General features: G+C 49.8%; 4 protein-coding genes across 6 annotated transcripts in view; 1 reads left to right on the top strand and 3 right to left on the bottom strand.

The window, feature by feature from the left end:
• The first annotated feature begins 424 nt into the window (after positions 1-424).
• On the top strand, positions 425-4,170 carry DIABLO (diablo IAP-binding mitochondrial protein). Of its 2 annotated transcripts, none has more exons than XM_066199964.1 (6): positions 425-476; positions 1,069-1,183; positions 1,367-1,498; positions 2,356-2,466; positions 2,575-2,671; positions 3,551-4,170. In XM_066199964.1, exons 1-6 carry the CDS (start codon positions 427-429, stop codon positions 3,757-3,759), a joined length of 714 nt encoding a protein of 237 aa, XP_066056061.1. In that variant the 5' UTR covers positions 425-426; the 3' UTR covers positions 3,760-4,170. The 2 variants fall into 2 exon arrangements, with proteins under 2 accessions (XP_066056061.1, XP_066056062.1); XM_066199965.1 differs by having other exon boundaries at positions 1,370-1,498.
• A 2,426-nt stretch (positions 4,171-6,596) lies between these two features.
• B3GNT4 (UDP-GlcNAc:betaGal beta-1,3-N-acetylglucosaminyltransferase 4) lies at positions 6,597-8,660 on the bottom strand. Its single transcript, XM_066199657.1, has one exon. It carries the CDS (start codon positions 8,433-8,435, stop codon positions 7,317-7,319), a length of 1,119 nt encoding a protein of 372 aa, XP_066055754.1. The 5' UTR covers positions 8,436-8,660; the 3' UTR covers positions 6,597-7,316.
• Positions 8,661-8,940: 280 nt separating this feature from the next.
• Positions 8,941-16,020, bottom strand: LRRC43 (leucine rich repeat containing 43). Of its 2 annotated transcripts, none has more exons than XM_066199940.1 (12): positions 15,931-16,020; positions 15,598-15,852; positions 15,222-15,332; positions 14,948-15,087; positions 14,107-14,345; positions 13,308-13,486; positions 12,852-12,975; positions 12,500-12,639; positions 12,283-12,372; positions 11,812-12,024; positions 11,206-11,299; positions 8,941-9,135 (listed from the first exon to the last, which is right to left on the bottom strand). In XM_066199940.1, the coding sequence occupies exons 1-12, from the start codon at positions 16,018-16,020 to the stop codon at positions 8,960-8,962; spliced, it is 1,851 nt and encodes a 616-aa protein (XP_066056037.1). In that variant the 3' UTR covers positions 8,941-8,959. The 2 variants fall into 2 exon arrangements, with proteins under 2 accessions (XP_066056037.1, XP_066056036.1); XM_066199939.1 differs by having other exon boundaries at positions 8,941-9,141.
• Positions 16,021-22,611: 6,591 nt separating this feature from the next.
• MLXIP (MLX interacting protein) overlaps positions 22,612-27,922 on the bottom strand; it is a 43,540-nt gene continuing 38,229 nt past the window's right edge. The window contains exons 16-17 of the mRNA XM_066199520.1: positions 27,743-27,872; positions 22,612-27,262 (exon numbers count right to left, since the gene is read on the bottom strand). Of these exons, the coding sequence (XP_066055617.1) occupies positions 27,141-27,262; positions 27,743-27,872 (252 nt within the window). The 3' untranslated portion in view covers positions 22,612-27,140. The remainder of the gene's footprint in view (positions 27,263-27,742; positions 27,873-27,922) is intronic.

The raw sequence follows: 27,922 nt of genomic DNA on the forward strand, positions 1-27,922 counted from the left end.
CAGTTTCACGTATTAAATATCCTCGCTCATGAGGCTTGAAAGCTACAAAACCAAACACCGATGACCAACCCATTACACATTCCACATTTTGTAACAACTAGGCAAGACCTCGTTTCATAATCTCCATCTCATTACCAGCAACTGGGAAAAATGTTGCCTATTTCTGACCATTGCGATGTGGGGTGAATCACAGAGGAGGTGTCTCCCAACACCACTCGTGCTCCAGAGGGCCGTGAGGGCGCAGGGGACGCGGCGACATCCCTGGGGACAATCCCGGGGACATCTCTCCCCTCAGCCCCCCGCCGCTGCCCTCACGGCCCCGCGCGCCCCTCCAACGCGCACGCGCCCCGCGCTCGGCCCCGCCTACCCCGCCGCGCCCCCCGCAGGTGTGCGCGGTGACGTCACTTCCCGCGCGCCGGGCGGGCCATGATGGCGGCGGGCGGGCGGTGGCTGCGGAGCTGCTGCTCCGTGCTCAGGTACCGCGGCGGGCCGGGGGGAGAGGATGAGGGGGAGGAGACGCGCTGCCCACACCACGCTCCCCGCCCGCGGGCTGTAGGTTGAAGAGCACACGCCGTAAAAGAAGGAAAACCGACCGGTTGTTTTCATTAAATTGCTGTAGAACAAAAAAAGATTCTCAGTGCTCTGTCCTTCTGTTTTTCCGCTCGGGTATTTCCGTGATAGACCCTGGCCCCGGGGCATTTGCACAGCTTGGGTTATAAATAAAACTGGCCACAGGGACCCGAGTGTCGCTGGACTGTAACAAACCTGTCACATTTCTCACCTGCATGTACCACACGCCACTTTTAAGCATGTTTTTTAACCTATTTTCCAGTGTTACTGACTAATGCCCTGGTTACTGTGCTTGCCTTTCGTTGCACTTACGATTAAACAATAGTACGAAATTTGAAACAAACTCGCTCACTGTCACACAGCTGCATCACAGAGGCCTGGCCCAGAGAGACAGGTTCTCCTCGAACAGCTTCTGGGTGTTCTTCTCCTCTTTGCTCCCTATTTCCCACCTCACACAGGGATGTTTCTGCTGCTAAACTTTGCCTCTTGCTTTTCCAGGCGCAGCTTCCCAGTCCTGGCCGGCGTCCGGCAGCGAGGCCTCGCGGGCAGGAGCGGGCGGTGGCAGCAGGCTGTGGGGCTGGGGGTGGCCCTGTGTGCTGTCCCCGTCGTGGAGGTACCCCCAGCACCCTCTCCTCGCAGCAGTTTAACCCCCAGACCCACCTGTTTGTCCTGGTTCTCCCTCCTCAGCGAGGGCTTGGCTGCGCAGCCTCTCCGCGGGGCTTTCCCTCACCTCTGTGTCAGGGTGGTGTCGGCAGGGAGGGCGCTGGGGAGGTGACACGGGTGTCCTGTGTTGCAGCAGCAGAGCTCGGGGTCCCTCAGCAATGATGCCCTGATCAGGAGGGCCGTGTCCCTGGTGACGGACAGCACGGCCACGCTGCTCTCGCAGACCACCTACGCGCTGATCGAGGCGCTCACCGAGTACACCAAGGTCAGCTCGGGGCTCCCACACCTGCCACAGGGCGCTGCTGGCTCTGGCACTACCTACGCCTCAAAATGGGCTTTTGCAAAATTAATGGAACCAGAAAGGGGTGGGGGGTGGAAGATGTCGGGTCTCTGGGGAGCCGTGGGGTCACTGTTCTACGCCAAATGTGGAAGTTACTTTTAGCTTTGTTAAAATGTTGCTTTGGGGTTAAAATTAGACAATCCCAGAATGGTTTGGGTTGGAGGGACCTTAAAGCTCGTCCAGTTCCATGAGCGGGGACACATTTCACTGTCCCAGGTTGCTCCAAGCCCCATCCAGCCTGGCCTTGGATGATTCCAGGGATCCAGGGGCAGCCACAGCTTCTCTGGGCAGCCTGTGCCAGGGCCTCACCACCCTCACAGCCAAGAATTTTTCCCTAACATCCCATCCAACCCTGCCCTTTGTCAGCATGAATCCATTCTCCTTGTCCCATGCTCTTGTAAGAAGTCTCTCTTTTTACTTAGGCACCATGACCCTGGAACTCAGAACTGGGGCTGAAGAAACTCCTAAAAGTTATTTATATTACCTGTGTACTGAGTTCTCTGTTCTTGGGCATTTTATTGCCCTTCTCAGCCTTTCTAAGGCCATGAACTGAGCTCCATCAGAAGAATGGCATGAGCCATACTTAAGTCTGAAACAAGACACAATTTTAATTTTGCAAATAAAATGCCAATTTCAGTAAAGTGTTTGCATTCCAGTTCACATCCTCGTCAGTACATCAAGAGTATGAGGAGTAACCTTGCTAATTAAGACCAGGTAACACTGAGACAACACCAGAGCTGTGCAGGTTATCGTGGTAACTGTGCAAAACGATTCCTCCACAGGCAGTTTATACCCTGGTGTCTCTCTACAAGCAATACTCAAATCTCCTGGGGAAAATGAACTCGGAAGAGGTGGATGCAGTCTGGCAGGTGGTCATAGGAGCCAGAGTGGATGTAAGCAAATAATCCTCCCTCACCATCTGCCCCTCCAGCCCTGCTCTCCACAGCTCAGGAGAGCTCTCAGGTCTGTTACACCTTTTTGACTCCTTTTCCTGCTCCTAGATGACCGCCAAGCAGCAGGAATACCTCAGGCTGGAATCCAGCTGGATGACGGCGCTGCGGCTGTCGGAGATGGCGGCAGAGGCCGCCTATCAGTCAGGTGAGCTGCAGCACTGCCCTTTCCCCTCTCTCAGCACAGTTCAGACACACAGTGTCCATTCAGTGAACACCACAACAGGCAGCTGGGGCCTGGTTTCTAGAGGTGATGAGCACGTACATTCTGGTTTTGGCTGCGAGTCTGTAGGTGTGTTCTGAGAACTAGGCCTGGAAAGTTCACATGTGGTTTAGGTCAAGATCAACCATGGCCAAAAATGTTTGAGGGAAGAGTTCAGTTATTTTTAAAAGCAAGGCTCAAACACGGTCCTGGAAGCCACAGAACCAAGGCTGCCTGTGAGTCCAGTAGGGCTTTCCAGCTGGATTTAGTTGTATTAAAAAAGGAAAATATATTAATTTTTGTGGTTTTCTCCCTGGAGAGATTTGAGAGCTCTGAGACTGAGTTATGGACTGGTTTGTGGTAAATGGGCAAAGTTCCTTGAGTGGAGAAGGGAGGGAAAGCAGTGAAATACAGAGACACCCTAATTCTGTAAGTGCCTGGAAAAGACACAGAAATCTGTGGGAGCATGGGAGGAGAACGGGGGGAATTCAGCAGTGCCAGAGGTATTCCCACTGCCGTAGGTGCCAGGGTGGGACAAGGACTGAAAGGTTCTGGCACACAAGGTCTGGGCTGGGCTTAGCTCTCAAACCCAGTGGCACAAGGTGATCACTCCTATCCAACTCCAGCTGTATCCCACTGGGATGGGAGAATTCAACATCTCAAAGCGGACAAAAGGTTTGAGGTAAACGAAGAGTAAACGCATTGAGCATTAATACAGCCCAAGAGCCATCACAACACAGCAAAGCAGATGATAATCCCACCTATTTCCTTAGCTGAGGGTTTGCCCAGTGCTCCTCTAACCCAGAGTGTCAATCCTTCCCTCAGGTGCAGACCAGGCCTCGGTGACAGCCCGCAGCCACATCCAGGTGGTGAAGTCCCAGGTGCAGGAGGTGCGGCTGCTGTCCCAGAAAGCAGAGACCAAACTAGCTGAAGCTCAGACAGAGGAGCTGATAAAAGCCCAAGGGGAGGACTCCTCGTTGCCACAGGGTGTTTCAGGAAATACAGATGATGACCCTTACCTTCGGGAGGACTGAACAGAACTGAACTCTCGGGGTCAATCACAAATTGAACAGTCCCAAGCTCTCAAGTGTGGGATAGTGTAACACTGCTGAAATAAGCCTGTGATTCCATTTCTCCCCTCACCCCAAAATGATTGCTTTACAAATCAAGTATTTGGAAGGCCTCGGTTTTGTTTGTAACTTACCTTGTTTGTAATACTTTTGGATTCATTTATTTAAGCGTTTATCTATGCAAATGTGAAGACTGTTATCAGGGATGGCCTGGTGGTAACTGTGTTTCTGCTTGGAGGGTCCTGCTGCTCCCTCGGTGTGTTTGTGGGAGCTCATTAGGGATCAGCCAGAGAAGTGTATTTAAAAATCCTTGTTTTTAACCTGTGAGGTAAATGATGTTTGTGAGGAGATGGCTTTATTAAACTGCGAAAGCCGCTCGTTGTGGGTGTGTCCATTTGGGGAAGACATTAGGCCCTGCTTTCTGTTTGAATTTGAAAGTTTTTAACCTCTGAGTCTCTAGCTGCACCAAATTACCCTTGAGCTGCAGTCAGGGGAAATATTTCCCCTGGAGCTGAGAATTTCCCATGGAGTCACCCAGGCTCTTGGTGCAGTTTTGTTTTGCACAGCAACTTATTTCACCCCGAGTCACCTCTGGGGGAGGTTTCCCAGGAAGCAAAGGAGAGATTTGATTTTCAGGACACTGTGGTTATAAACGAAATTGTTCTGGCAGCTGCTGTGTACTGTTCTACAAAGAGCAAAAGAGAGTTTTACATATTTGAATGCTTCCCAGTGCAAGTTTCAGGAAATAATATTAATTACTTCTTTTGCAAGCTTAATGTTTCACTGCAGGTTTCAAAACCACAGGTGTCTTTCACTGCGTTCATTTCCTAACTTGACAGCTGGTGTGAAATTTGTGGAACAGCATCCACTAGAACTGTATCATTTATGATTTGAAGCAGTTAATCCCCATCTGCCAGGTTGTGTAAGAAAACACGCATTAATCAAAGGTTTTTCACCACAGATCAGTATCTTACCCACTGCATCTGTGTCAAGGTTGCTGTTACTAAACGGAGTTGTGCCTGATCAGGAGTTTTCTTACCTGCAGCAAAAACCGTGTCTCATTTTGGCTGCCTTTGCAACAAATGCAACCTCAGGTGCACAGCACTGTTCATTTATAGATTAGGTAGTAAAAAGAAAATCAACAAACCATCTTTCTTTGCTCCTTACTGGGTGCTGCTGTGTCCAAGGAGGATGGCACAGCCTGGAATTCAGCTCACAGGGAGTTTCCAGTGTCTGCTGTGCTCTGGGCTGAGCTTTAGGGAAAAAAAAAAAAAAACTGTGATGAGAGGATTACTTGAGTGGTGGCACAGCCGAGCCCTCAGGAGCCAAATGCACCCTCAGGCCAACCTCTAACCACAACTGCTCTCGTTTGGTACCTTGTGCAGTTGAAGAGCATCTGCCAAGCCCCTGGCCCGAGTGCACAAACAAGTTGTGTACCTCTCAGGATGCCACAGTAACTCAACTCCGATGTCTGCATGGCAAAAGCCAGGAAAGTCCCTCTTCCCCTTCCAGGGCCTGCTCCCAGCCCTGCTGTGACCCCACTTCTTGTTTCACTGCACGTCCTGCGCTTCCTGCCCGGGAGCTGTTCCCACACACATCCAGCCTGATGTGACTGGAACCTGCCAGTCACTCCAGGCAAGTCAAAGCCGGGGTGAGGAGCACAAATGGCTCCACATCACCCCCAAACACAGGGCAGGAGGGAGTCCCTCACCTTTGTTAGGAAGTGAGAGCTGCCAGTTGGGGGTTAGCCCACACACCTAAGCCCACAACAGACATGACATCATGCTCTGTGCTCCTGAGTTTGCACTGGGAATCATCGAGTGGATCACAGAAGTGCTGGCACAGCAGCTCACAGGGCACCGTGGTGCCCACTCTGTCCAGTCTCCTCCCCAGTGCCCGGAGAACTGTGCCCAGAACCTGGGGTTTGCTGCTGACACTCAGCCTTCTTCACAAAGCCAACACACCTGAAACCGCACACAGGCACTTTCTCAGCTACAGTTAATGAACCCCTGTTGGAGCTGCAGCCAGAAAACACAGTAACAGCTTGCACAACAGCACCCTGAGGATGGACACCCACCACAATTCTTTGGGACAAACCCCTGCTCACCCCAGGCACACAAACAGCTCCTGTGAGGTGGCACTTTCTGCCCCGGGAGCCTGGGTCAGCCCTGGGGCTCAGCCAGAGCTACCCCATGTGCTCCAGAGGGCCAAGGGAGCACATCCTACCAGTGGTCCCTCAATATCCCAGTGAGAGCTCCCACAGCTCTGCTCTCAGGGTGTCCCTGTCTCTAGGACAAGCAAGAACCTCCTGGCGGTGCTCCCTGGGCACTTCTGAAAGTTCCACTTCCATCTGGTGGGGGATGGATGCTGGGGCAGCTGGCACTAGAGACAGCAATTACAACAGCACAGCACAAAGGGCTCTGCTTTCTCTAATCACACACTTCCTCTTTACTCATTTGCTTGTTTTTTCCCCTAAGGCTTCCAGGCTGCTTCCTGCTCATCCACAGCTCCTGCTCTAGCAGCAGGACAGTGATAAGCTTCACGAAAGTGCCACCAAAACTTAGTTCTATATTTGATCTTTTCTCAAATTAACAAGTCCAGCATATTCAGATTAATCCCTTTTGTATCAATGCATCTGGCCAGGTACAGGGCAGAGAACAACTCACAGAAAAGGAAATGGCAAGTATCCATTTCCACATAACATTATCCTCTTTAATGCAAATAGCCAGCACCAGGTCTCAACCTTCCCTGGCTTTTAGGGCTCTTAGCTTTCAGGAGACCTAAGAATATTCCCATGTAAATACTTTTCAAAACTATTTTATTTATACACATTACAACAACAATGAACCAAACGCCTCCCACAAAACATGGGAAGCTACATCCACTCTCCCTACCACCATGATTTTTCAAGACACATGGCTCCTCTCAAACCAGATCAGAAAGTGTTTGTGCTAAAGTTTCCAGTGCATGTAAACCTGTTGTGGGATTCTATAAAAGCCTAAAGGCTGGAGGCAGAGCCCAGTCCCTCAGATCATCATCACTCCTGTGTTAAGGCCATATATTTTTGAAGCTTTTCCTTCCCCACTCCACTCCCTTTCTCCTGCTGTCTGGTAGGAGCTGTGGGGCTGCTGGCGTGGGACAGCAGACCCAGCAGGACACACCGGCCTTTCTTCCATGCCTTCAAGTAAATTTCAAATGCTCTGTCACTCATTAGTCATCGCTGGCTGCCCCACACGAAACTGATTTTGCCTGGCAGTCAGACACCAGTGCAGGTGGCATTGTGACTTCCCCCGGCACAGTGTGGCTGGGAGGAGCCGAGTTCCCGGTACCTTCATGAAGCCACCAGCCACATCCCCACCCTGTGACGATTCAACTGCTTCAAGTAACCCCCGACAGAAAAAGACTCACTGCAAACCAAACCACGACAGCTCCAGTGCAGTGTGTTAGTAACGGACACGATCTACCACAACCTGATTTTTAGTTTAAGTACCCTGTCACCAGCCACTATCTTGCTGGGCTCATCAGTAGCTCCTTTTCCAGCCCCTGCTGTAGCTCTGTGTCACCGACACTGCGCACCTAATGCTGTCATCCTTCACCAGCGTCCACATGATCCACATCTCCGTTGGGTTCAGTCTGTGCACAACCATCAGCTCTTTGTACAAGCACGGATCAAAAGGATTGAAAGGTCTCTGGATGCCAAAAGTCTTAAAGCCAGCGTGGTTCTTTGGGGTCACTGACATCTTTGCCAGACACATTCCCACAAACACGTCATCTATGGGGAAGAGCTCCGTGTCCTCCGCGGTGCTCTGGAGCCGACGCACTGTCTCTCTAGACATCACGTATCCCCCTCCTCCTGCATAGAGAGGATAGAAGGTGGCTCCATACATGGGCTCTGGAATAAAGTATTTGACCTTGGTGTTCCTGATGGGCCGGGCGTTGGCGATCACGTCCCCAACAAAGAGATCCTGTTCAGGGTCCAGCTCCCGGAGGAACTCGACGATGTTGTAGGTGTTGACAAACACATCATCATCGCCCTTCAGCACGAACCTGGCGTGCAGGCAGTCCTCCGTGAACCAGCGGAGGAAATGCAGCTCCTTGAGGGTCAGGTTGAAGAAGTTGTCAACAAAATCCCACTGCAAGATGTCATCGAACTCCTGGCTCTCGTAAGCCAGCAGCTGGTGCAGGGGCTGCAGCTGGATTTTGGCCTCGGAGCGCCCTAGGAGGAACACCAGCCTGATGCGCCTGCCCCCGATGGAGACCTCCTTCCCCCACGTGTTCCTGATGGCCACACGCCGGTCCACGTTGATGGGGGAAGACTTGATGGCCAGCAGGAGGAACATCTCTTTGCTACACCTGGAAGGCCTCAGCAGGACCGGGAAGTTCCTGCAGTGCTTGTAGGTTAAGAAGATGCGGTGAGGCTCCGGGAGGGCGAGAGAAGAATTGGCAAAGGTCAGGTTCGGCAAACACCTGGTGTGCTCAGCGCTGTCCAGAACCGAAGGCCGCAGTCTGTGATCCGCCACATCCACTTTCTGCCCTGCTGACGATGCTGCCAACTTTGCCTCCTTCTTCATGTAAAACACCCAGGCCAGCAGCGTGATTGAGAAGGTGTAAAGTGCAAGGCTTTTAATCCTGGGATACATGGCAGCATCCGCCGCAGGACCGGCCCCGGGCGGGCAGATGAAGACGAGCCGTTCCCTCCTACCTGACCTGGGACGTCTCGGTGCTTCCCTCCGGTTCTCAACAGGACCCGGCGCTGCCGGTGAGGACGGTCCAGAGCCCCCGGCCCCGCCGGGGCGCGCAGACCGGGCTGGAGCCGCCACTCCACGGTGACCCCGGCTCGGCAAAACCCCCGGCCGGCTCTGCGGAGGAGCCTCCTCCGCGCTTCAACCGGCGCTGCCGCTCCCTCCGCGATGCTCCGGGAGCTGCCGCCGCCCCCGCGCCGCCCCGCAGCTCCCCAGCCCCGCCCGCGGGCGGAGGATGCCAGGGGCTGGCGGCGGCACCGGGGCGGCGTGTCCCCGGCGCGGCACACGCACCCTGCACCCCCTTGCCCGCTCCAGCTCCTGCAGAAGCTCAGCACCAGCCACAGACCACCAGGAGCCCCCGGGGCATCTCGCAGTTCTGGCGGTTCTGCTGAACCAGGCTCCACGCAGCGTTCCCGTGTGGTTTATTTCTGCCGTTGGACACATCGCTGAGTTTTCCCGACTGCCGTGGCCACGTTCTCCTGGCTCTGGGTGCTGGCTGCCAAGGGCCACCGAAGCAGCTGCATCTGGAATTGAACTGTCAGCGGCGCCAGCTGGAGCTCTTGGCCCTCCTCCACTTCAGCGGTGTCTTTGTTTTTTCCTTTTTCTGTGATAAGAAGTACATTTGTCACTGTCTTGAGAGAGTAAATCATCCTAAAAGCAGCAGTGTGCAAGGGTGTCAGCACTGACTGGGCCTCGAGGGAAATCTATTTGAATATCACTTTATATTTTAAGCCCAAAAAAGCATCTTTAGGCTGGCAGTTGACCTGGGTGCAGCCTTGCTTTTTGCTGTGAAAAAACCCTAGGGCAAAAGAGAGACGCAGAAATAAATTATTTCAAGGATCCTGGAAAATCAGATGTGGGGTAAAATGAGACCTACGTGAGACTACTTCTGAAGACATCCTTCAATGTCTGGGCAAATGGCTCACTTGTGACAAAGCCCGCTGCCTTTCCTCTTTGAGCCGTCTGGAAGTGATCCCAATTCCTCTGAGAAGACTTATTATTTGTGTGCATTTGCTGACTGAGGGATGCAAATCAGCCTCAGCTCCCGGCTGTGAGAGTGCCGGTCCCTGCACAGCCCCGCTGGACACATGGCTGGGAGCCATTCCCTGTCCCCCGGGGCATGGCCACTGTCCCAGCTCCAAGGAGGTGCCTGGTCCCCAGGTGAGGAGCAAGTGTCAAAGTGCCAAAGCAGCTGGGGACTCGGGGGCAGGCAGGATGTGCAGACACTGAGCTCAGCAGGGCTCGAGCAGCCCCCCCAAAAGCCACAGCTGGGGTGTTCTAGTGAGTCACAGCCATGGGACAGCAAGTGTAGCAGGCTGTGGGGCAGCTCATTTTCAGGCACTGTGAATTTTGCACTCATAGTTTGACATATGGACTCAGTGGCCTCACAAAGTGGCCCTCACCTGCACAGGCACACGGGGACACCAAATTAAGCACAAATCTCTAATTGCTGTGGGTTTCCTTGCACAACAGCACTTTTACCCTCGTCCAAGCTGAAGGGAAATCTCATGCATGCACTCACCACGCACCAGGGAGGGAGGGAAGGAAGGAAGGAAGAAACAACCACTGCTGAAACTGAGCTGTTTGACAGCAGCTGCCTGCTTCAGCAACAGCCTAAATATACGTCTTCTTGTGGGGGACAGCAATTTGAGTTCTTTTCAGCTCACTGAGGGACACCATGGGCTTCTCTGAATGCAGACAGAGCCCAGGGCTGCAGAGCTCTGAGAGCCTCCCCAAAGATGGGGACCTTGCTGTGGGTGACAGGGCACAAGAAAGCAGCCTGCAGCTCTGTGGGTTAATTGCACTCTTACATCTGATGCCAGGGCAGAAGTACAAAGCCCCTTTGGTAGCTCTGAGCAGTGCTGGGAGGCCTGGCCCTCTCCATGCCCTCCTTGACCCACAAGAAGCTTTTCAGCATTGCTTGGCCATCCCTTCCCTGTCCCACTTCCTCCTGCTCTTGCATTACCCCTCCGATGCGCTGGCACTGCTATTTTTGCAGTCAAAACCAAGATTGCTGGGGAAAATAACCTGTAAGAGGCAGGGTGAGGTTTGCCCCTGGCAGATTAAGCAACGCTGCTGACTGAGCAGCCCTGAGCTCCACACTGGGGAGGCAGGGGACACACCCGGCGGGATCGGGGTGGGCTCTTCATGGATGACAGCAGCCTGGGATCTGTTCCCAGCCCTGCCATGGGCTGGCTGGGGCACCTGGGGCTCTCTCTGGGCATCTCATCTCCAAACCAGAGAGAACGATAATCCCCTCTGCCAAGTGCTTTGAGATGCGAGTTGGCAGCGGATGAGGAGCTCACTGTGCATCCCAGGCAGCCCTCGCCCAGCTGCCCGCCCACGCCACCGCCCGCATTTGGCAGCCGACACAGTGGGCAGCACTTCTCTCACTGCTCTGCCTTTCTCCCCTGGCACAGGGTGCTGTAGGTGTGTGTCTCCCAGGGCGGCTGCCAGCCCACCCTCGGTGCTTGTGCAGACACCGACTCATAAAGAGTGGAGGCTGTGTCTGTCCTGTGAGGCCCGCAGTCAATGTCTGTATTCACGGCCCGAGGCTCAGGATGTGAGTAAGGCGCTGCTCCTGGAGCTGGCAGGGCGGCCGGGCCCTGCTCCTGTTTGCTCTCTCACACACCCCACCCTCTGCCCCGCCAGCTCCAGCCTCTGTCACCTTTGGGAGTCGGAGTCGCCGCGGTTTTCCTGCTGGCCAGACTTCCTTTCTCTGCTTTGGCATTTTTGCTCTTGTCTTTGCCCTTTTTTACCTCCTGTGGAGAGAGGTGTTTCCACAGTAAGGCTGTGTTGAAACTCACTGGCCTCATTCAGTCCTGTGACAGCTGCCATCATCTGGGTGCTGTCACCGGGATTTCAGGGGCAGAGGAAAGAGGTGAGGGGCAGAGTGGCTGCTCAGAGAAGAGAATCCAGGAAACAGAAAGTTGGTACGGCTGGTATGTGCTGCCATGCTGAGAGAGAGCACCAGAGGAAGCATGAGTGGCTGCTTACACATTCTGGAATGGAAAAATAAACTCATCTATTTTCCTAGGCCCAGAAAAAGCAGCAGTACTGCTTGCTAATACCAGCCTTAAACAACCACACCAGCAGCAACGGATGGTGGTTAGGAAGGGCTATTTCAGCCCCATTTTTGGGAGAAGAGAACTGAGGGAGGGATGGAGGGATGGATGGATGGATGGATGGATGGATGGATGGATGGATGGATGGATGCCCAGGCCAGAGAGGGCATTTGCTGAACCCCAGCCCTGCCCTGGGACATGCTCCTTACCTTCTCCTCCACAACTGGTGGTTCTGGCAGTTTCTCAGGGATCAGGATGCCAAAGTCACACACAGTTGCCACCAGGTCCTCGGTGGCCAGCAGGGTGTCCAAGGTCACCCTCGTGGTGCCCAGGGTGCTCCGAATGGGAGGGTCGCTGCGGAATTCCTGTTGCTGCTTCTTCTTCTTTTTCTGCTTGTTCTTGGACACGGGGACAGGCTTGTTCTTGGACATCAGGACAGCGGAAGGTTGGTGTCCCTTTATCAGAGAGAAGCAACCCCAACCCAGCCCCTTGCCCACCACTGCATCCTGATCAAGGTGTATGTCAACAGCTGCTGCCTTCCCCCCACAGAAATGGGGGGCTTTGGGAGAGGTCTGACTCTCTGACACACCAAACTGACCCAGGAGAAGGGTCCTTGTTCTCCCATCACTGTTTTTGCAACTCAGATATAATTTGGTCATTGTTCTCTCGCAGCACCTTACCTTTGCACCGTTCTTCTTCAGCTCCTGTCCTTCCTTCTTGTTTGAGACAGTGTTTTCTTCTGGATCAACATCCACAGGCCACGAGAGCACCTACCCGAAGAGAGGAGCTGGCCCAGGGTCACTGCCATCCCAGCCTGCCTCCCAGAGGGAAGGTGATGCCACTGGCTGAGCCTCCCAGCAGCTCTTCCCCCTTCATCCAGCTCAGCCATGCCCTCACCTTCTCCTCCACAACTGAGACAATCATTCCAGCCTCCAGGTAGGACTTCAGCCCCACCAAGTCCTTGGCAATGTGTTCCTTCCTGTAGCTGCAGTCGATGGTGTCTGCCCAGGGCTGTCCAGGGGTGGCAAACACCTTTGCTGTGTAGGGACACAAAAAAGTTCAGAGGAGACCTCCCTTTCCCCAGGACAGAAGGACCTCCCAGGCCACAGCTGGTGCCAGGTCATTATCCATCAGCCCCAGGAAGAGCCCAGTTGGCACTGTAAAGGGACATCCTGATGCCACCACACCTCAAAAAGAGCTATGAACCTGCCCTGAGAGATGGGACAGAAGATCTGTAATTCCTCATTACCAGAGTGGGCCTTGGGCTCCTCTGTGGCTGCAGGCTCCTGGTGCCTCTTTGTTTCTCCTGTGTCCTGAGCAGAGTTGTCCACATCCAGCGTGGCCACTGTGGGACTCTGCTGGAGTTTTGTTTCCTGGAACAGAGACGGATCTGCCTCCAAAATCCTATTGCCCAGCCCACCCTCATGGGAGGAAGGGACTTCAGTGCCAGGGAAAGGGTCTGCCACAGTCAGCAGGAGAGGGGCTGTGGATGCACTCCCACGTGCAGAGCTCTGGGCTCCCCAAGAGGGATGTGGAATGTGGGCAGCTGGGGCTTGTCCTGCTGGATGCAGCCCCATGGGAATTCTGTCCCCAGCACTGCTGCTGCCCATGCCAGGCCCATCACCCCATAGCCTGGAGATGCAGCTCCCCTGCTGTGTGTGACCTGCCATGCTGCTTGTTTCCAGGAGCACAATCAAGGACCAACCTCAGGGCTGCCCTTGTCCTTCAGCTCCTCTCCCTCTGCAAACTCGTAGGTCACACAGTAGCTGTAGGTGATCACTGGACCCTCAGAGCCAACTTCCAGTTGCTGAAAAGCTCCAGGATTAGGGAGTCCCTTCATCTCCCCAATGCTCACAACCACCCGTGCTTCACTCCTGATCAGCTCTGAAAGGAAGACAATCTTGCCATGAAGCTGCAGCACTTCTCTTCCAGAGAGAGGAAGGAACAGAGCAAGCAGAAACCTCCAGGCGCCGTGTCCCACCTCCTGGCATCGCTCGGTGCCAGCCTGTGCAGATGCTGTGACAAACCACTGCCACCTGGGGTCACTCCAAAGCCACACAAACACCTCCTGGCTTGGCTGCTCTGCTCCTTCAACATTTGAGTCTCCAAAAAGCACATCCAGCACATAAATTCATTGAGCAGGGGCCATCAAGAGAGGCTCCCCATCCCGGGTGTCCCCAGCCTCCTGCTCTCATCCCAGTCAGGGATGTGCCACAGAGGTGGCACCGCTGTGTGCAGACAGTGCAGCACCACGTGAGCACCTTCCCCAGGACAGATGTTCCTCTTGCTCAGCACGGGAGGGAAACACATGGTCTGAAACCAGATGGTGTCTGGGAAGAAAAGCTGAGGCAGGCCAGGACGCTGAGGCAGTGCTGGGACTGGGATGGGTTATTCTTGGGCCTAAGGCTGAAACTACCTCGACTGTGATTGCGGAGCTCAACCACAACGCAAACCCCACTCCTGAGTCACCGGTCAGCACGGGCAGGCTCAAAGGCGGGGCTCACCTGGCTGCCTTGCCAGACCATGGAACTGCTCCCTCTCCTCAGGCCTCGTGTGGATGTCATCGAGGACGGACAGCTTGGGCAGGCTGTCCACGAGGAAGCCTCTGTAAGTGGGGATGAGAGCCAGTGGGTTCCCTTGGAGCATCAGGATGCGGAGGTTCTGCAGAGTGGACAGTTGGCAGACCAGCTCCGGCAGGTCCGTGAGGTTGTTAAAGCTCAGGTCAAGGGAGACAAGGTTTGGCCTGAGGAGAGAATCCAGGGAAGGAGGTAAGGCAGCCAGCACCCACGTGAGGATAGAAAGCTACAGCCCCGAGGCAAAAATAAACAAAAATCAAAATTCCCAGCACAAACTGGGCTGAACTGAGGAATCCAATCTGGAGGCCAATTCCAGATTCCTGAGCCATACAGTCCATTGCCAGTCTGCCCCACAACACAAAACCATTTCTTTAGCATCCATTGATGACCCCGCTGCAGCATTTGGTGATGTAGCCTACACTTCAGATCCTGACAGACCTCCAGCAGCAGCTTTGGGAAGGACATGGAAAAAGTAAATCGCCCAGGGAAATGGAACTGTGGTGGGCAGGGTGTCAGGGCAGTTCCCCTGGTGATCTCCCCATTCCACACCTTGCTAAGGAGCAAGACAACCTCTGGGCATGAGACAGAAGACAGCAGAAGGCTGCTCTGCACAGCGAGTAGACACGGAGCAAAGAAAAAACCCTTCTGAATTTCCCCCAAATCTTCCCTTCTGTATTTCCCCAAAAAGAGACACCTCCATGGCTTGAGGTCACCTATTCACAACTGCTCATCTCCCTTTCAGGAGCCCCCATTCAGCATGTGGCACTACCAGAAATCCACGGTGAGGTGCTTTTCCTGGGAAGGACCACACAGCCGGTTGTACCCCAGCCCCAAGTGCTGGAGCTCTGGGGGTGGCCGAGCACACAGGTCCTGCAGATCATCCACAGCATTGCAGCAGAGCTCCAGGACCTGCCCAGGACAGAAGGAACAGCAAACACCCTGGCAATGAGCTGTTCCTGGCACCCCCTCGAGCTGTTTGGCTTTCACTGTGTTCCCACATGGGAATTCCTGCCCCGTCCTGCACAAGACCCTGCTGGTCTCACCTTCAGAGTCCGGGGCAGGTGGGCCGAGGTTACTCTGCTGATGCTGTTGGCACTGAGGATGAGCTCCTCCAGCTGCTGGAACCGCAGCAGACCAGCATCCACCTCCTCCACCTGCAAAGAGCTGGGTTTGGCCAACTTGTCCCTGAGGTACCTCGTGGCCAGGACGACACGGACACGTGTTGATCTGAGGGACACCCGTGGGACACGGATGAGCACAACATCCTGGGGAGGCTGTGGGGAGGAGCTCGACTCTAGCTGCAGCACGTGGGAAGACCCTGGGATGGGAAGGTGTCCTTTTCCCAGGATGTTTTCCCTCACAGCAGGAAGACACGGTTTCCTGGCCGACAGCTTTAGGGGCACCAGCAGCTGCACTTACCCCCTTGTCGAGTATCCGCAGGGACTTGACAGCCTGGAAGACTCTGGAGCCGTGGAGGAGCTCAGGTGCCAGCGCGGCCACTTCCCGCAGGAGCCGGTCCTGGGGGCTGCAGGCGGGGGGCAGCGCCCAGGGGCTGCGCTGGTCTCTCAGCAGCTCCAGCAGCGCCTCGGGGGTCTCCTCTCCCGGTGGCACGGCCACCTCCAGCCCCGCTGGCACCGCCCAGGGGCTCCTGCGGCCATTGAGGCGGGATTTGTTCTGCGGACAGGGAGAGAGGAGAGGCCAGTGGCAGCCCTGTGCCAAGCCCCACGGCTGTGCCCCCCCCCAGACCCCTACCCAGCTGCCGAAGCCACAGGGGAAATCCCGCAGGCCCAGGTGCTGCAGATATTCCTGAAAAGCAGCCGAGACGCTGCCGGGTGCTGCCATCCAGCCCCAGCCTGGCAGAAAAGGGCCTGGCTCAGTGGCTTGTGTCCCTGTTGCTAGGAGAGGGTGCCATGGAACCAAATACTATAAACACAGGGTGGAGCAGGTCTGCAACGGCACCAAGCATACCCGGCTAGGAATAAATCCCTGGTTTTCTGGTTGCCACTGGAGTCTGGGGGCTGCTCCCCACCAGGGAAAGAACAGGCGGCCTCATGCTGCACTTGCAGCATCAGCATTCTTCCCTGGCCAGGGACCTGTGGCATGGAATTTGCCATTTCCCTTATCTGTGTCCTGAGTGTCACTCAGGGTTCAACGAAGCAGCAGTCATGGTCTCAGTCAGTTCTGAAAGTCCAGCTCTCCACTTTACATGGGGGCACTGCCACATAACCATGTAAGGCCATCAGAAAGCAAGTTCATGGCAGAAAATACCAGCTCCCACACTTGGAAAAAGTAGGTGAGCTCCAGAAAAAAAAAGCCACAGCTGTCTCGCAGGTCAGCATCAGGTGTCCATATGCAGAGATTGATTTCCTTTTTCCAGTGATAGGTGTTGAGGCAATGGCCACAAATTCCATTTTAGAGAACTGAGAGAGCAGCATGTGTCAGCAGAGCTTCACCAAATGAATTGCAGTTGCTCTGCGGTGTCTGACAGTTACGTGGTGGAAAGCTGAATTTCTCACGTTTGGTTTTACAGGACGGATGCTGACCTGCTCCCTTATCAGCTCAGCAGCTTATCGCAGCCCTGTAGAGACCGGAAAGGATGTGCACAACATGCACAGGCTATGAGATAATGACACGTCCTGGAGTGGAATAACCAGGTAACGTGCTGTCCTTAGGAGAAAATGAAGTAAAATCTCCTGGAAGTCTTCGAAAGAAAATTACCAGTGGTTGAATTGTGTTTTGTGGAAAAGCAAATGGTGTAAAAATTCTGCTTCTTTTATTTTCATCACTCTTTAAAATAACTCGGCCCCATTGCCTTCAGTGCTGCACAAAGAGATACTCCTGCTCTTGGGGGAAGACCAGATCCCAGTGCTCCCTGGCTGTGCCCATCTGGGAGAGCTGAAAGGAGGCTGGCAGTGCTCAATGGCATCTTTTATGCACAAGCTCCTGCAGCTTCCACAGATCTTCCTGTGGGCCACTGACCAGCTGCATCTCTGCAGGCTTGGTGCTTCCAAACAAGAAAACCCCCCAAGATCACCCTTCTGCCTCAAAGGAGCCCTCTGTACCCACCACTGCCTTTGTAGGGACATTCCTAAAGAATGCCATGCACAAAGGAACATCTTTCTCTCTCCATTTTCCCACCAAAAAATAATAAAACCCTCAAATAAAGTAAGTGTCTGCCAGAACCAACCTGTCCACAGGCCATGGTAACTCATCTCTTCCTTGGCATTATTTAGCACCTATTCTCTGTTCTGGTGTGTATGGGACTTTGCTGCATTTGGTTACTGGGAGCAGAAAACAGCCTTGGGGAGTTGGAGAGATGGGTGACAGGGATGGGGAGGGGGGATCCTGAGCATCCCTTGGGAACAGGGTTTTACAGGCATCCAGCAAAAGGATTTATACATGGAACTGGAGGCCTGAACTACCTTGCACACAAGCCTTTTTCCCTCCCTGCATTGGCTCACTCTGCAGGAGAAGCTTTGGCTTTGGGCAGCAATAACGTGCTCCCAACCACCTTTATAAATAAAACAAGAGCTTATGTTCTAAATCCCACACTTTGGAGAGCCCAAGAGTTTAGATGGGATGGCCAAGCCAAGTATTCCAAGCTCCTAGTCAAAGAGATGACACAAGACACCCTCTATGTCAGTTTGAAACTACATCTAGATCACAATCAGTGAAGACGCATTTGAATCAACTTTCGATGTAATCTTTCAAGAAAGAAAAAACCCAAATTATCACTGGCAAAAAAAAAAAGAAAAAAAAAGAAAAAAAAAAATACTGTGGGGGAGCCACCGACGCAGGACTCCACAGCACTTAAATGCAGCCTGGCTGGCCCCATCCACAGCACTCCAGGGAGGCAGAAACACCAGAACCAGCAGCCCCCAGCTAAGGCACTGCTGTCCCATCCCGCCATGGAATGCAGAGCAGGTGAGTGTGACTTACCCTTGCTACAGGCTGAAAGGTTGCCCTGGTTGATGTTCATCTCTAGCTCAGCCACTTTATGCCTATATATGCTTCAAAAATGCACCACGCTGCACAAAACTATTCTGATTTGCAAAAACTTATCCAGAAGATTGAGACTAATCACTGCATTCTTTCTTTCCTTTCGGTTTCCTCTCTTCATCTGAATGCAGAGATCAACAGGTTTGCAATCTTCCTCTTCTGTTTACTGATTCCTTTGGGCTCCATGGCACCGAGAGAGACATCAGAAAGGAAACTGACTACAAGACAGAGGCAGAATAATTTCACTCCGGAGATACCGACCTTGGCATTAGTACTACAACAGAAAGCACATGCGCTGTTTGAATTCTATGTAAGTGCACCATTTTCCATGTGCTGTGCCTATGTCTGTGGGGAAATCTCTTGAATTATTATAAAACACTAGAAAGACCACCAGAAAAGAAGTATTTGTGTTCAAACAGAAAGTAGGCTCTTCTCTGCATTCCATGCAAGAAGGAAAGCGTTCATTGTGTTATTTCAGGGCAGTTGGAGCAAGGGCAGCTGCAGAGAGCTTGGGTGACTTTGCCTCAGCTCATTGCCTGCTGGGATCTTCCTAATTCCCAGTGTTCCTTCTCAGTCTCCTGAGTCCCGCTGGGCATCTTCTTGCAGGAGTTTAGTCAGATCACTGGAAACACGGCGAGAATTGCTTTGCCCTTCAGTCTGACCCTAGTGCTTGAGCACTTCTGCCAAAAATCCTGCTCAGCCATCCTTTCATTGGAAAGGTTAAGTGTTCACTGAACCCAGGTGTCAATGCCTCAGACAAGGTTCTGTTTCTTTGCTCCCAAGAGTATGCTGATAAAAACCAACATTAACATTTCCTCTGAATTAATTCTTGAAATCCAAACCATCTCTACTGGAACAGAAGAAAACACACAGAGACCAAACCAGATCTCTGCAATAGGTAAATTTTGCCCCTACAGCAAAGTATAGAACCCAAGGTTTAGAAAAGCTGAGAACCTAGGGGAGAAAGGCATGGGGAGAGGAATTGTACACCCTGTGCAATGCCTACTTGATCAGAGGGATGGAAGTGTTAACACAACGATGGAACCACAACCAAAAACCCGACAAATGGGTACGCCAATGAGAAAGGGAAACCAAAAGATTAACAATTTCTCTCTCCTCTTCCTTCCCCACAGCACACGTGTATCTCTGCAGCATTCCACCCTGAGCCCTGGAGGGGTACATCCAAAGGCAGAGACATGGCAGACAGAATACCCAAGTGTCCAGCTTTCCAGGCAAACTGCTGTGCTCTGCACCACATCCACAACACCCTGAGCTCCCTGCGGGGCTCCATAGAAACCCTCTGCACCCAGAGCTCCACAGAGGTGCTCCAGGACAACCTCAACCAGCTCAACACCACGCTGAGCCAAGGCAGAGCCTTCTACACCTGCCGGAGCCAGGACGAGCCCCAGGGGGATCCCCAGGGCCAGACCATGAGCCTGGCAGACAACAAAACCTACATCTGGTGGGTTTTAAAGAACTATGAGGACATCATGCAATTTACGGGAAACCAGTACACTGAAGCAGCAGTTTGATACCCCAGGGTGAAAAAATAACTTGAAGATGCTGGAGGGCTGGTTAAGTGTGACCTGTCAGGGGTTATGGGATCAGTCTGATGCTGGGATCAACATTGATAATGTACTTGCTATTCTCTGTAACTATATAATCTAGTTTAATTTAATATTTAAAGGATGAATGTGTTAAGTTATTGATTGTATTTATTATAAAAGTATTTATACTGTCTTATTTGCAACGGCATGTAATAAGGATGGACAAACGTGAGTCAAGGTTATTAAATTAACCAACCCTGACATACATAAGCAATCAGAAAAGTGTAATTTCAGTAATTTAATGTTATTTATACTTTTTATCTTGCAGTTATTTTTCAAAAGAGAAGTTGATTGTTAACAGGCTGATTTTGTACTTCTCTCACCACTAGTGCATTTTATTTATGAATTTATACAACACATCTATTTTTATAAATCTATTTAAGTAATTCATTTATATATTTATTTATTCATATTTTAAACTCCTGTATTTTAATACTGAAAGGGATCTATTTGTTACTTGGTAGATGAATGGTTTTACTCATTTCCTGTTATCACCTTTGGATAGAAACTGGAACTTAATTGAAATATTAAATAAAACAAATATTGCTGGATTCTCTTTTTACTAATTCTTTTTTATGATATATTTTGCACTGCCCCTGTTCTGGCTCAGACTTCTCCAGGAAAAGTGGGTTTGATTTCAACTGAGTTACACTGCCATCCCTCAAAAATCTGAGGGGGGAATCCTAGGAAAGCACTCAAGTTTCCCAAGAGGAACAGAGGGACCAAGCTCCTTGCTGGAGCCAGGGGAAGAATCCCTCCCAAACAGGACCTGTTTCAGACACAACTGTGGAGATGTCACATAGTGGTGACACGAAGAAGGTAAAATTCCAACCTCATACCCCTCATTTTTAACAGAAAAAGAAGAGTGGTTGGGAAAAAAAAAAAAAAACAAAACACTGCCTGGCGATGTGGTTATCCCTAAGGCTGAAGCAACACCTGCCTGACCTTTTCAGGTGGGGTCAGCAAAGCACTCGAGGAGGAAAACAGTCACATCCCGAGGGCTTAAACATCACTGCCAAGGACTGACACAAACCACTTAAGCCTTGCTGAACCAGAGGATTATAAAGGGCCGCTCCCTGTGGTTTCCTCTCCCATGCACAGCTTTTGTTCCACCTTCTAAACATATAAATAGCTCAACAAAAGTGTTTTCCTTAGAAAGGGAAATGCTTTCTCAGCAGTGCTAACAAGATGTCAAAGTGAGTCAGTCTATTCAAACTCACATCATGGGAAGAGCTACCTGAGGAAGAGGAGTTGTTCTTCCCCAGGGGGAAGACTCAGACCAGTCACTGCCGAGAGGAAAAGGCACCAGCCTCAGATAAATCCTCCCCAGCCCTGGAGGGCTGCAAGTTGGGGGATACACCTGTGCCACAGGGAGCATCTCTGCTGTGATCATGATCTGGTCAGCAGCAATGATCTCCTGACAAGCAGCTCCCCATTTATCCTGGGGGAAAACAAAGCTTTTGAGGCCAATGAGCAATGAAGAGTTTGGATGGAGGCGCTCTGTAAGGACTGTCAGAAGGGCAGCAGCAGACCCAGGGATGTGATGAGCGTCATCTTTCCTAAGTTTGTTTCCATTTGGTGGTGGGAAGACACTGGGAGTATGACACACACACACCTTGCTCTGAAATAGGAACATGTTAAACATCTCTCTGGATGACAACATGGGCTCTTCTGTGTTTGCACACAGAGAACTTCCCCAACACCCAAATAACGATTCATCGTCTGCCCACCTCCTGGAGAAAGTGCTCAGGGATGACAATAGGCAGAGATGAGCTCCTCAGGGCAAATACAGGTTAAAAATCTAGTGAGCATTCCATTCTTTTAGATATAAAGAGAGTCCTGAGCTGTCTGCCCACTGAAGGGCCAACTCCCTTACAGCAGTGATTTTGTTTGGCATCATTTCCACAGAGCAAGCGCAGGTCCACTTTTGGCAGTGTTCAAGGATTAGCAGAGCCAGCCACAAAAAGAAACCACTTCACAAACTCTTCTGGCACCTCAGCTGAAGTTACAGAGGCCTCCCCGAAATCACCACTAAATCAGTAGTACAGAAACAGTGCTCTGCAGCCACAGCTTCCTCCCAGAGAGCTCTGATAGCATCGCTGCAGTAACTCTGGCATTTGTAGTGCTTGGTCAAGAGTGAAGGCAGGCTGAAGAGTTGCTTTATCACTGTTGAAATAGCACTGCTCTTCACTCCCACCAAAATGCTTTATGTGAGATCAAGCTTGCGATTTCTGAAGAATTAAATGCAGGGTTTTTGAACCCTGCTGTACCTCCTGGAACTGCAGGCCTGACTCATCAGAAGTTCTCATCAGAAATATCAAGTCAAAGGCACCAATCACAAGGATAACATCAACCAGCACAAACTCTTGTGTGGTGATTTTAAAATAAAATCTTTCTTTTCACTCTTCTATTACCTTTCACTTCAACTAGAGCCTCACTGCTGCTTCCACTAAGCAAGAAAATCCAAAATGCCAGGGAGGTGACAACTGAAGCACGGAGAGCTGGAGTGTCCTACCAGGGAAAAACAAAAACCAGTCATTAAAGGCAGATTTATTAATTTTATTTTTTAAATGGACTTAAGCTGCTCAGTGCCCATCACCAACACCAATCCCAAAAGGGGTCTAACTTCAGCAACTCCACAGAGGATTCTGCTCTGGGAATTCCAAACACACAGATCCAAAGGTAACCCCAGCACTGTTCACAGGGAATTGAGCTCTTGTCCCCTTTTAGAGCTGCCGAAAGGATGCCAGGTGCTGACCCTGGTCCAGGAATAATTCTACTTACCATTTCCCCACCTCCAGTCAGAAAACAAAGGCATTAAAACCAGTTTCTTCCAAAAAATATCCTTTATTGTTTTGGTTGTAAATATAAAAAAATGCATTGCACAATTTAACAGACCTACTGAAAAGTGCTACATTTCAAGAGCACAACAGAAGTTGTCATGCAACAGAACAGGAAACCTAAGCAAAGCAAGAGCACAACCTGAAGTCCTCATACCTTCAAGCTTTTTTTTTTCCTTTTTTCTTAACAAGAATGAATTCCACTCACATAAAACACATTTAAATACAAGGTTAGAAGAAGAAAACAATCTATTTATTCATTGTATTGTTAAAAAGCTTGCTCGTAACATTGATACCTTTTGATTGAAAACCTTATTCATGTTGGAAAAGTTCAGATATAAAAAGTTCAGACAATGAAATCAATTCCATTATATACCTACGGAGTGTTTCTTTGTAACTGAAGTTACCATAATTGTAACTGAAGAACTCAAGTTTTACAGATAAAGCTACAGTTTGGTTCTACCACTTCTGCTCTAACACAGTAAATGAGCAGAAAATCCAACCAAGAGTGAAACCAAAGAAAACCAGAGCTTTAACTGATGTTGTGGGAAAAATATTGGGGTCCTATAAAAGAAAAAAACCCAAAACAAATCATCGCCTCTGAAACTCAAGTGTATAAATTGATGTAAAACTCCTGATGTCTCACCTAATTTTAAAAACTCCTAAAAAGTTACAAACAATTGTCCATAGTCCTCCAGACTGGTGTGACTGAACCCCTAAAGAACCTGAATTGGATGTCATCAGCCTTTTGATTTTTGGTGGTTTTCCATGCAATAAAGGTGGAAAGAAACTAAGAAATAGAAAGAAAAAGGAGAAAACAGTGAAAAACCCATTCAATTTTCAGCAGTACCTTCTAGCTGACAACATCAAGGCAAGAATTATCCACTCCAGAAACTGTGAAAGTGAAACAGCCTTCAAATAAGCATTATCATACTGAACATTTCTGCAGTGAGCTCCCCTCTCCTGTTCTCAAGCTGCTTTTCTGGAGGTTTTTTGCTTTAAAAGCAATCAAAACTAAATTTACCTGTCCCTGTCCCTTCTACCACATGTGAACACAAACACACACACTCACACAGGAATGTAAAAAAACCTGAAGATACAAAAGGATGCCGATTTTCAAAACATTTGACAGCCCTTTGTCTTTTCAAGCCATTTCAGATGTAGAGGTTTAAGCCCTTGCCTGTTTCCTGGGTTTGTCAGAGCACAGGTTATGTCCATTTGTGCACATGGCAGTGGAGAGGGGCAGATTCAGCAGGAAAGATGCAGTTTTTTCCAAACACAGACACAGTTAGTCACAACCTCAGTCTGAAAGGGTCACAGTAATGCCACGCAGATAAAACCCTCTAAAAACCCAGGGAAGCCCCACTTCCTCCATTCGCTGAATTTTCCACAGAGCATCATTTTAGGGAGAACAATGAGTGACTTATGATTAATCAAATGCATACAAGACACCAAGATCTAAGGCACAGATGGAAACATTCTAGTAGCCACCCCCTTGAAGGAAGCCTTTCCCAGGGGTCTAGAAAAGCGTGGAAGAACATTCCAGTCAGGCCAAATGGTATTAACCAAGAATCCTTTGGTTTTGTGCAGAGATCAGACTGTCACGGTGACATGCGCACTTGTCTCTGATCCTACTCCTCAGTGATTCCTTCAGTTCTAGTTTGCTCCTGCACCTTCACCCCTTACTCCTCCTGCTAAAAGGAGGCCAATAACTACACCACCAGCTAATGACTACACCAGATAACAGCCAAGTTCTCCAGAACTTGTGTTTGGGGTGGGGCCACCTACAATATACCAATTAACACAATCTGAGGTCAGAAGGAACCAGCAGACAATCTCAGTTCGACTTTGCGCATATCACAGGCCATAAATAAGTTACTTAGCCACTCCTTTACTGAGTGAAACATGTTGGATTTGACAGAATACGACTTGTATTCATTTATATGGGGGTTCTCCAAAGGTTTAGCACCAGACAGATGTGCAGCACCTGCAATTCTGTGCAGACTATAGGCACTGTGTGTTTGGCTTGCTTACTTTGGTGACACCGAGGAAACCACAGAGCTGAAATTACAGGAGAAAGTGTTAACAAACTTCGAAAAAAAAATAAAGTATTTAAACTCCTCCATGGGTAAGAAATACAGACTAAGGTGTTTGAACATAAATCAAAGTGGAAAACTATGCAGGAACTAATATATACATGGTCCATCTCTTTGCACACCAATCTTTAGTGATTCTGCTGTTCAGATGTGAGATATAAACCAGTTTTTTCCTCCTGTGTTTCCAAATGGAGTGAAATCAATCTCCTCACAAGGCTGGCTGATAAAAGAATTCTGATCTGCAATAACAGGGTGACAAGATTATATTGAATCACTGCTTCAAAGAGCAGCCACATCATTTCTGGTAATTGCACTAGTGGAAAGTATCTTTTCACTTTTCCTTTCCTCCCTCCTACACTCTTGCCTAAGTAAGCAGTATTTAATTCTTTTTTCTTTAAGATTTGCAGATTTTTAATAGTGCTTCGAGTTTGTCTCTGCACCAGAGTTTGTTAAACAAGCACTTTCCCTCCAACTGTAATGAGCTCACAGTGCATTCCGATGGATGTTTTCCATCCACATCAGCACTGTGAATGGACAAAGTTCTTGGCAGTTCAGGTGAATTACCCCTCCCCTGTTCCTTTCAGGCTGCTTTCAGTTTCCAATCCATTCAGTGAGATATGGGATGTCAGGGTTTCAGTTCTCAGATCTCCCTGGGCCTTGAAGGATGATTGTACTGCACTGTGCTCGTTGGGACAAAACCCCCACGTCATCGATACCAGAAATGGTAAAAATCACACACCATCACTGCTGACAAGCAGGAGACCACACTGCAAGGGAGGCACTACACGATCTGCTCATCTGAAAAGGTCAGCAAAAACACCAGCTCTTGGACAATATGCCTGCTGCTTTCTTGCTAGAAACCCAGACATGTTTTTAACGCACAAACAGTGAGATCAGCCCAGCAAGGAAAGGACATAAGGGACATCCCCAGCTCATCACAGTGTGAAATGATTTTACTGGAGTCAAATTCACAACCAGTGATAAAAATGGGAGGATTGAAAGCATTGATTCAAAAAAGGATTTACTTATTAAACTCTTCTTACCAGATGTATCCAAAAGAATATTGCTTAACTGATTACAACATTGTGAAAGATGTAGGAATGGATCCCTCCAGAAAATCTGCTCACTATTTCATTACTATGATAACCTTTGCACACCATTCCTTGGCTGAGACTTGGAATTCTGTTGCTTCTGTCACAGGGACACAGGTTTTCACGTGTGCCACGAACTTCAAATTATACGTCAAATCTACTGTAAGGAAAAAAAAGAAATAAAAGCATTTCCCCCTCTGCCTGCACAGCTACAGGAAGCTGTGTTGGTACAAAATCTGCCATCCTGCCTTCCCCTTCAGCCCTCAGTCCCTCCATGCAGGGAGAGGCTCACCTTTTGTGCCTTGTCCTTGCTACAGTCCTGCAAAGTCCTTCAGGTTTTTCAGACAGAAGGCAAAAAGAAGCAGCAGAAAAAGACAAAGAAGCAAAGAACTGACTGCAAGTCTTTGTGGTTTGATACAGCTTCTGAGATAATAAAAAAGCCAAATTTTTAACATTACAAACTCAATTCTTGTCTCTGAAGTGCTACTACATTTACCTATGGATGTGTTTTTGTGAGGATGGCAGCTGAACTGTGCAGAGTGCAAGAAAATAGCTCACAGATTAAATTGATATAAAATTAATGTATTTATCCTAATTGAAGAATTTGTACAATCTAAAACTGCTTTCTTGCACTTACTGCACTGCCTGCTACTCCCTTGCAATGGCTATATAAAAAAAAATAAAAATCAGCTACTTTATTTACTAGAAAATAAAGCACATCCTGAAACTGATCAAATGCAATGATACACTCATTAAAATAAAGATACACAAAACACAGCCTGAGATTTTAATTCTAGTATTTTTGCCACGAGTTGACATCACTGACGGATTTTTCTTCTCCTTTGGTTCTTCATGTGATCCTGCTCAACAATTTTCATTATTCAAGTAAAACACATGGAACTGAATACCAGAAAACAAAATAAAAAGCACATTTTGCTTCACGAAATCCGAAGTACTTTTTTCCCCTTGAGCACGTTCCTTGGCGTACAGGATTTACACTTCAGAGAACTGAGGGTGTTTTATTAGTTGCATAAGGATGCATTGATGGAGATCTATTGCTGCCTGCAGGGCACAAACCTGCTGAGTTTACCTGAGCTTGGTGGTTTTTTCTCACGTGACAGAGCACAGCACAGCACTGGAGAGGAACCCAAACGTTCTGACAACGCTGCACCACCTGCACCTCTTCGCAAGGCAGGGCCAGGTGCCCTGAACAATGTCTCAGGTGATGGAGAGAATCCTTTCTAAAGTGCACCAACTGGAGGAGCCTGGGCAGGCAGGGCCTGGCGGGTTTCTCCACCCCTGGGACAAGCACCTCAGTGTCTTTGGTTGCTAGGTCTCCCCAGATCTCTTGTTTGCCTTTGCCACGGCCTCCCGTGCCTGCTCCGGCAGCTGCGACGGGTCCGACAGGATCGAGGTGCTCCTGCTCAGGTCCCGCAGGGTGTTCAGCACCACTGTAAAAAAAAAAAAGAAAAGGCAAGAAAGCATCAGGAAAAGCTATTAATCTGACTGATCTTTCTTCTAGAAATGAGAGCATCCCTTGACAGGTATGAACGTAAATTAAATACTTGCTGAAAGGCAAGAGGGGAAGAATCAAGCAATGATGCCCAAACAGAAGGTCACTCCAAAGCTGAATACAAATCTCAGAGGTCCTCCCTCACTACGAGATAAATCACACTGCCAAACATACAGCTACAGCCAAGCTTTTGAAATTTAAATGTAGTTAAAGACAGTTTAGATTCTGCCATATTCAACTCTTTTTTTTCTGTCTTCACAGACAGAAGAGGCTCTTGTATTTTCACTAAGCTAACAAAAAGGAAGCGAAAATCACATCCAGCATCATGTGCCTTCTTTGCCATCCTCAGACTTTTAAGAAATGCTATTATATTACACTTTCTATGATCTGAAGAGCTGATGGATGTAACTTCACTTACTTGGCCTCAGAACAGGAAGAGAACAGTGCTGATCCAACCAGGCCAGTGCAGTTTCGTTCAGATCCTTAAAGCTTGTTGTGGAAACCATCCCATTGAAGGACTCAAACAATGGCTTAATAATAATGCTGAACTGCAAGCCATCAATTGTCAAGGGAGACAACAAAAGGGGAGTTCAAAACA

Source organism: Chamaea fasciata, unplaced genomic scaffold, assembly GCF_029207755.1.
Source record: "Chamaea fasciata isolate MVZ Bird 193981 ecotype frontalis unplaced genomic scaffold, bChaFas1.0.hap1 SCAF_18, whole genome shotgun sequence".
Classification (NCBI taxonomy): domain Eukaryota; kingdom Metazoa; phylum Chordata; class Aves; order Passeriformes; family Sylviidae; genus Chamaea; species Chamaea fasciata.

Bases quoted from the DNA above. Each gene is read 5' to 3' on its own strand.
- DIABLO (XM_066199964.1), top strand. From the start codon at position 427: ATGATGGCGGCGGGCGGGCGGTGGCTGCGGAGCTGCTGCTCCGTGCTC. The intron at 477-1,068 runs GTACCGCGGCGG...TTGCTTTTCCAG, and splicing joins AGCTGCTGCTCCGTGCTCAG to GCGCAGCTTCCCAGTCCTGG. The intron at 2,672-3,550 runs GTGAGCTGCAGC...TCCTTCCCTCAG, and splicing joins AGAGGCCGCCTATCAGTCAG to GTGCAGACCAGGCCTCGGTG.
- B3GNT4 (XM_066199657.1), bottom strand. From the start codon at position 8,435: ATGTATCCCAGGATTAAAAGCCTTGCACTTTACACCTTCTCAATCACG.
- LRRC43 (XM_066199939.1), bottom strand. From the start codon at position 16,020: ATGGCAGCACCCGGCAGCGTCTCGGCTGCTTTTCAGGAATATCTGCAG. The intron at 12,373-12,499 runs GTGAGGGCATGG...CTCTTCGGGTAG, and splicing joins TCTCAGTTGTGGAGGAGAAG to GTGCTCTCGTGGCCTGTGGA. The intron at 9,142-11,205 runs GTGACAGAGGCT...TTCTTATCACAG, and splicing joins GGCGACTCCGACTCCCAAAG to AAAAAGGAAAAAACAAAGAC.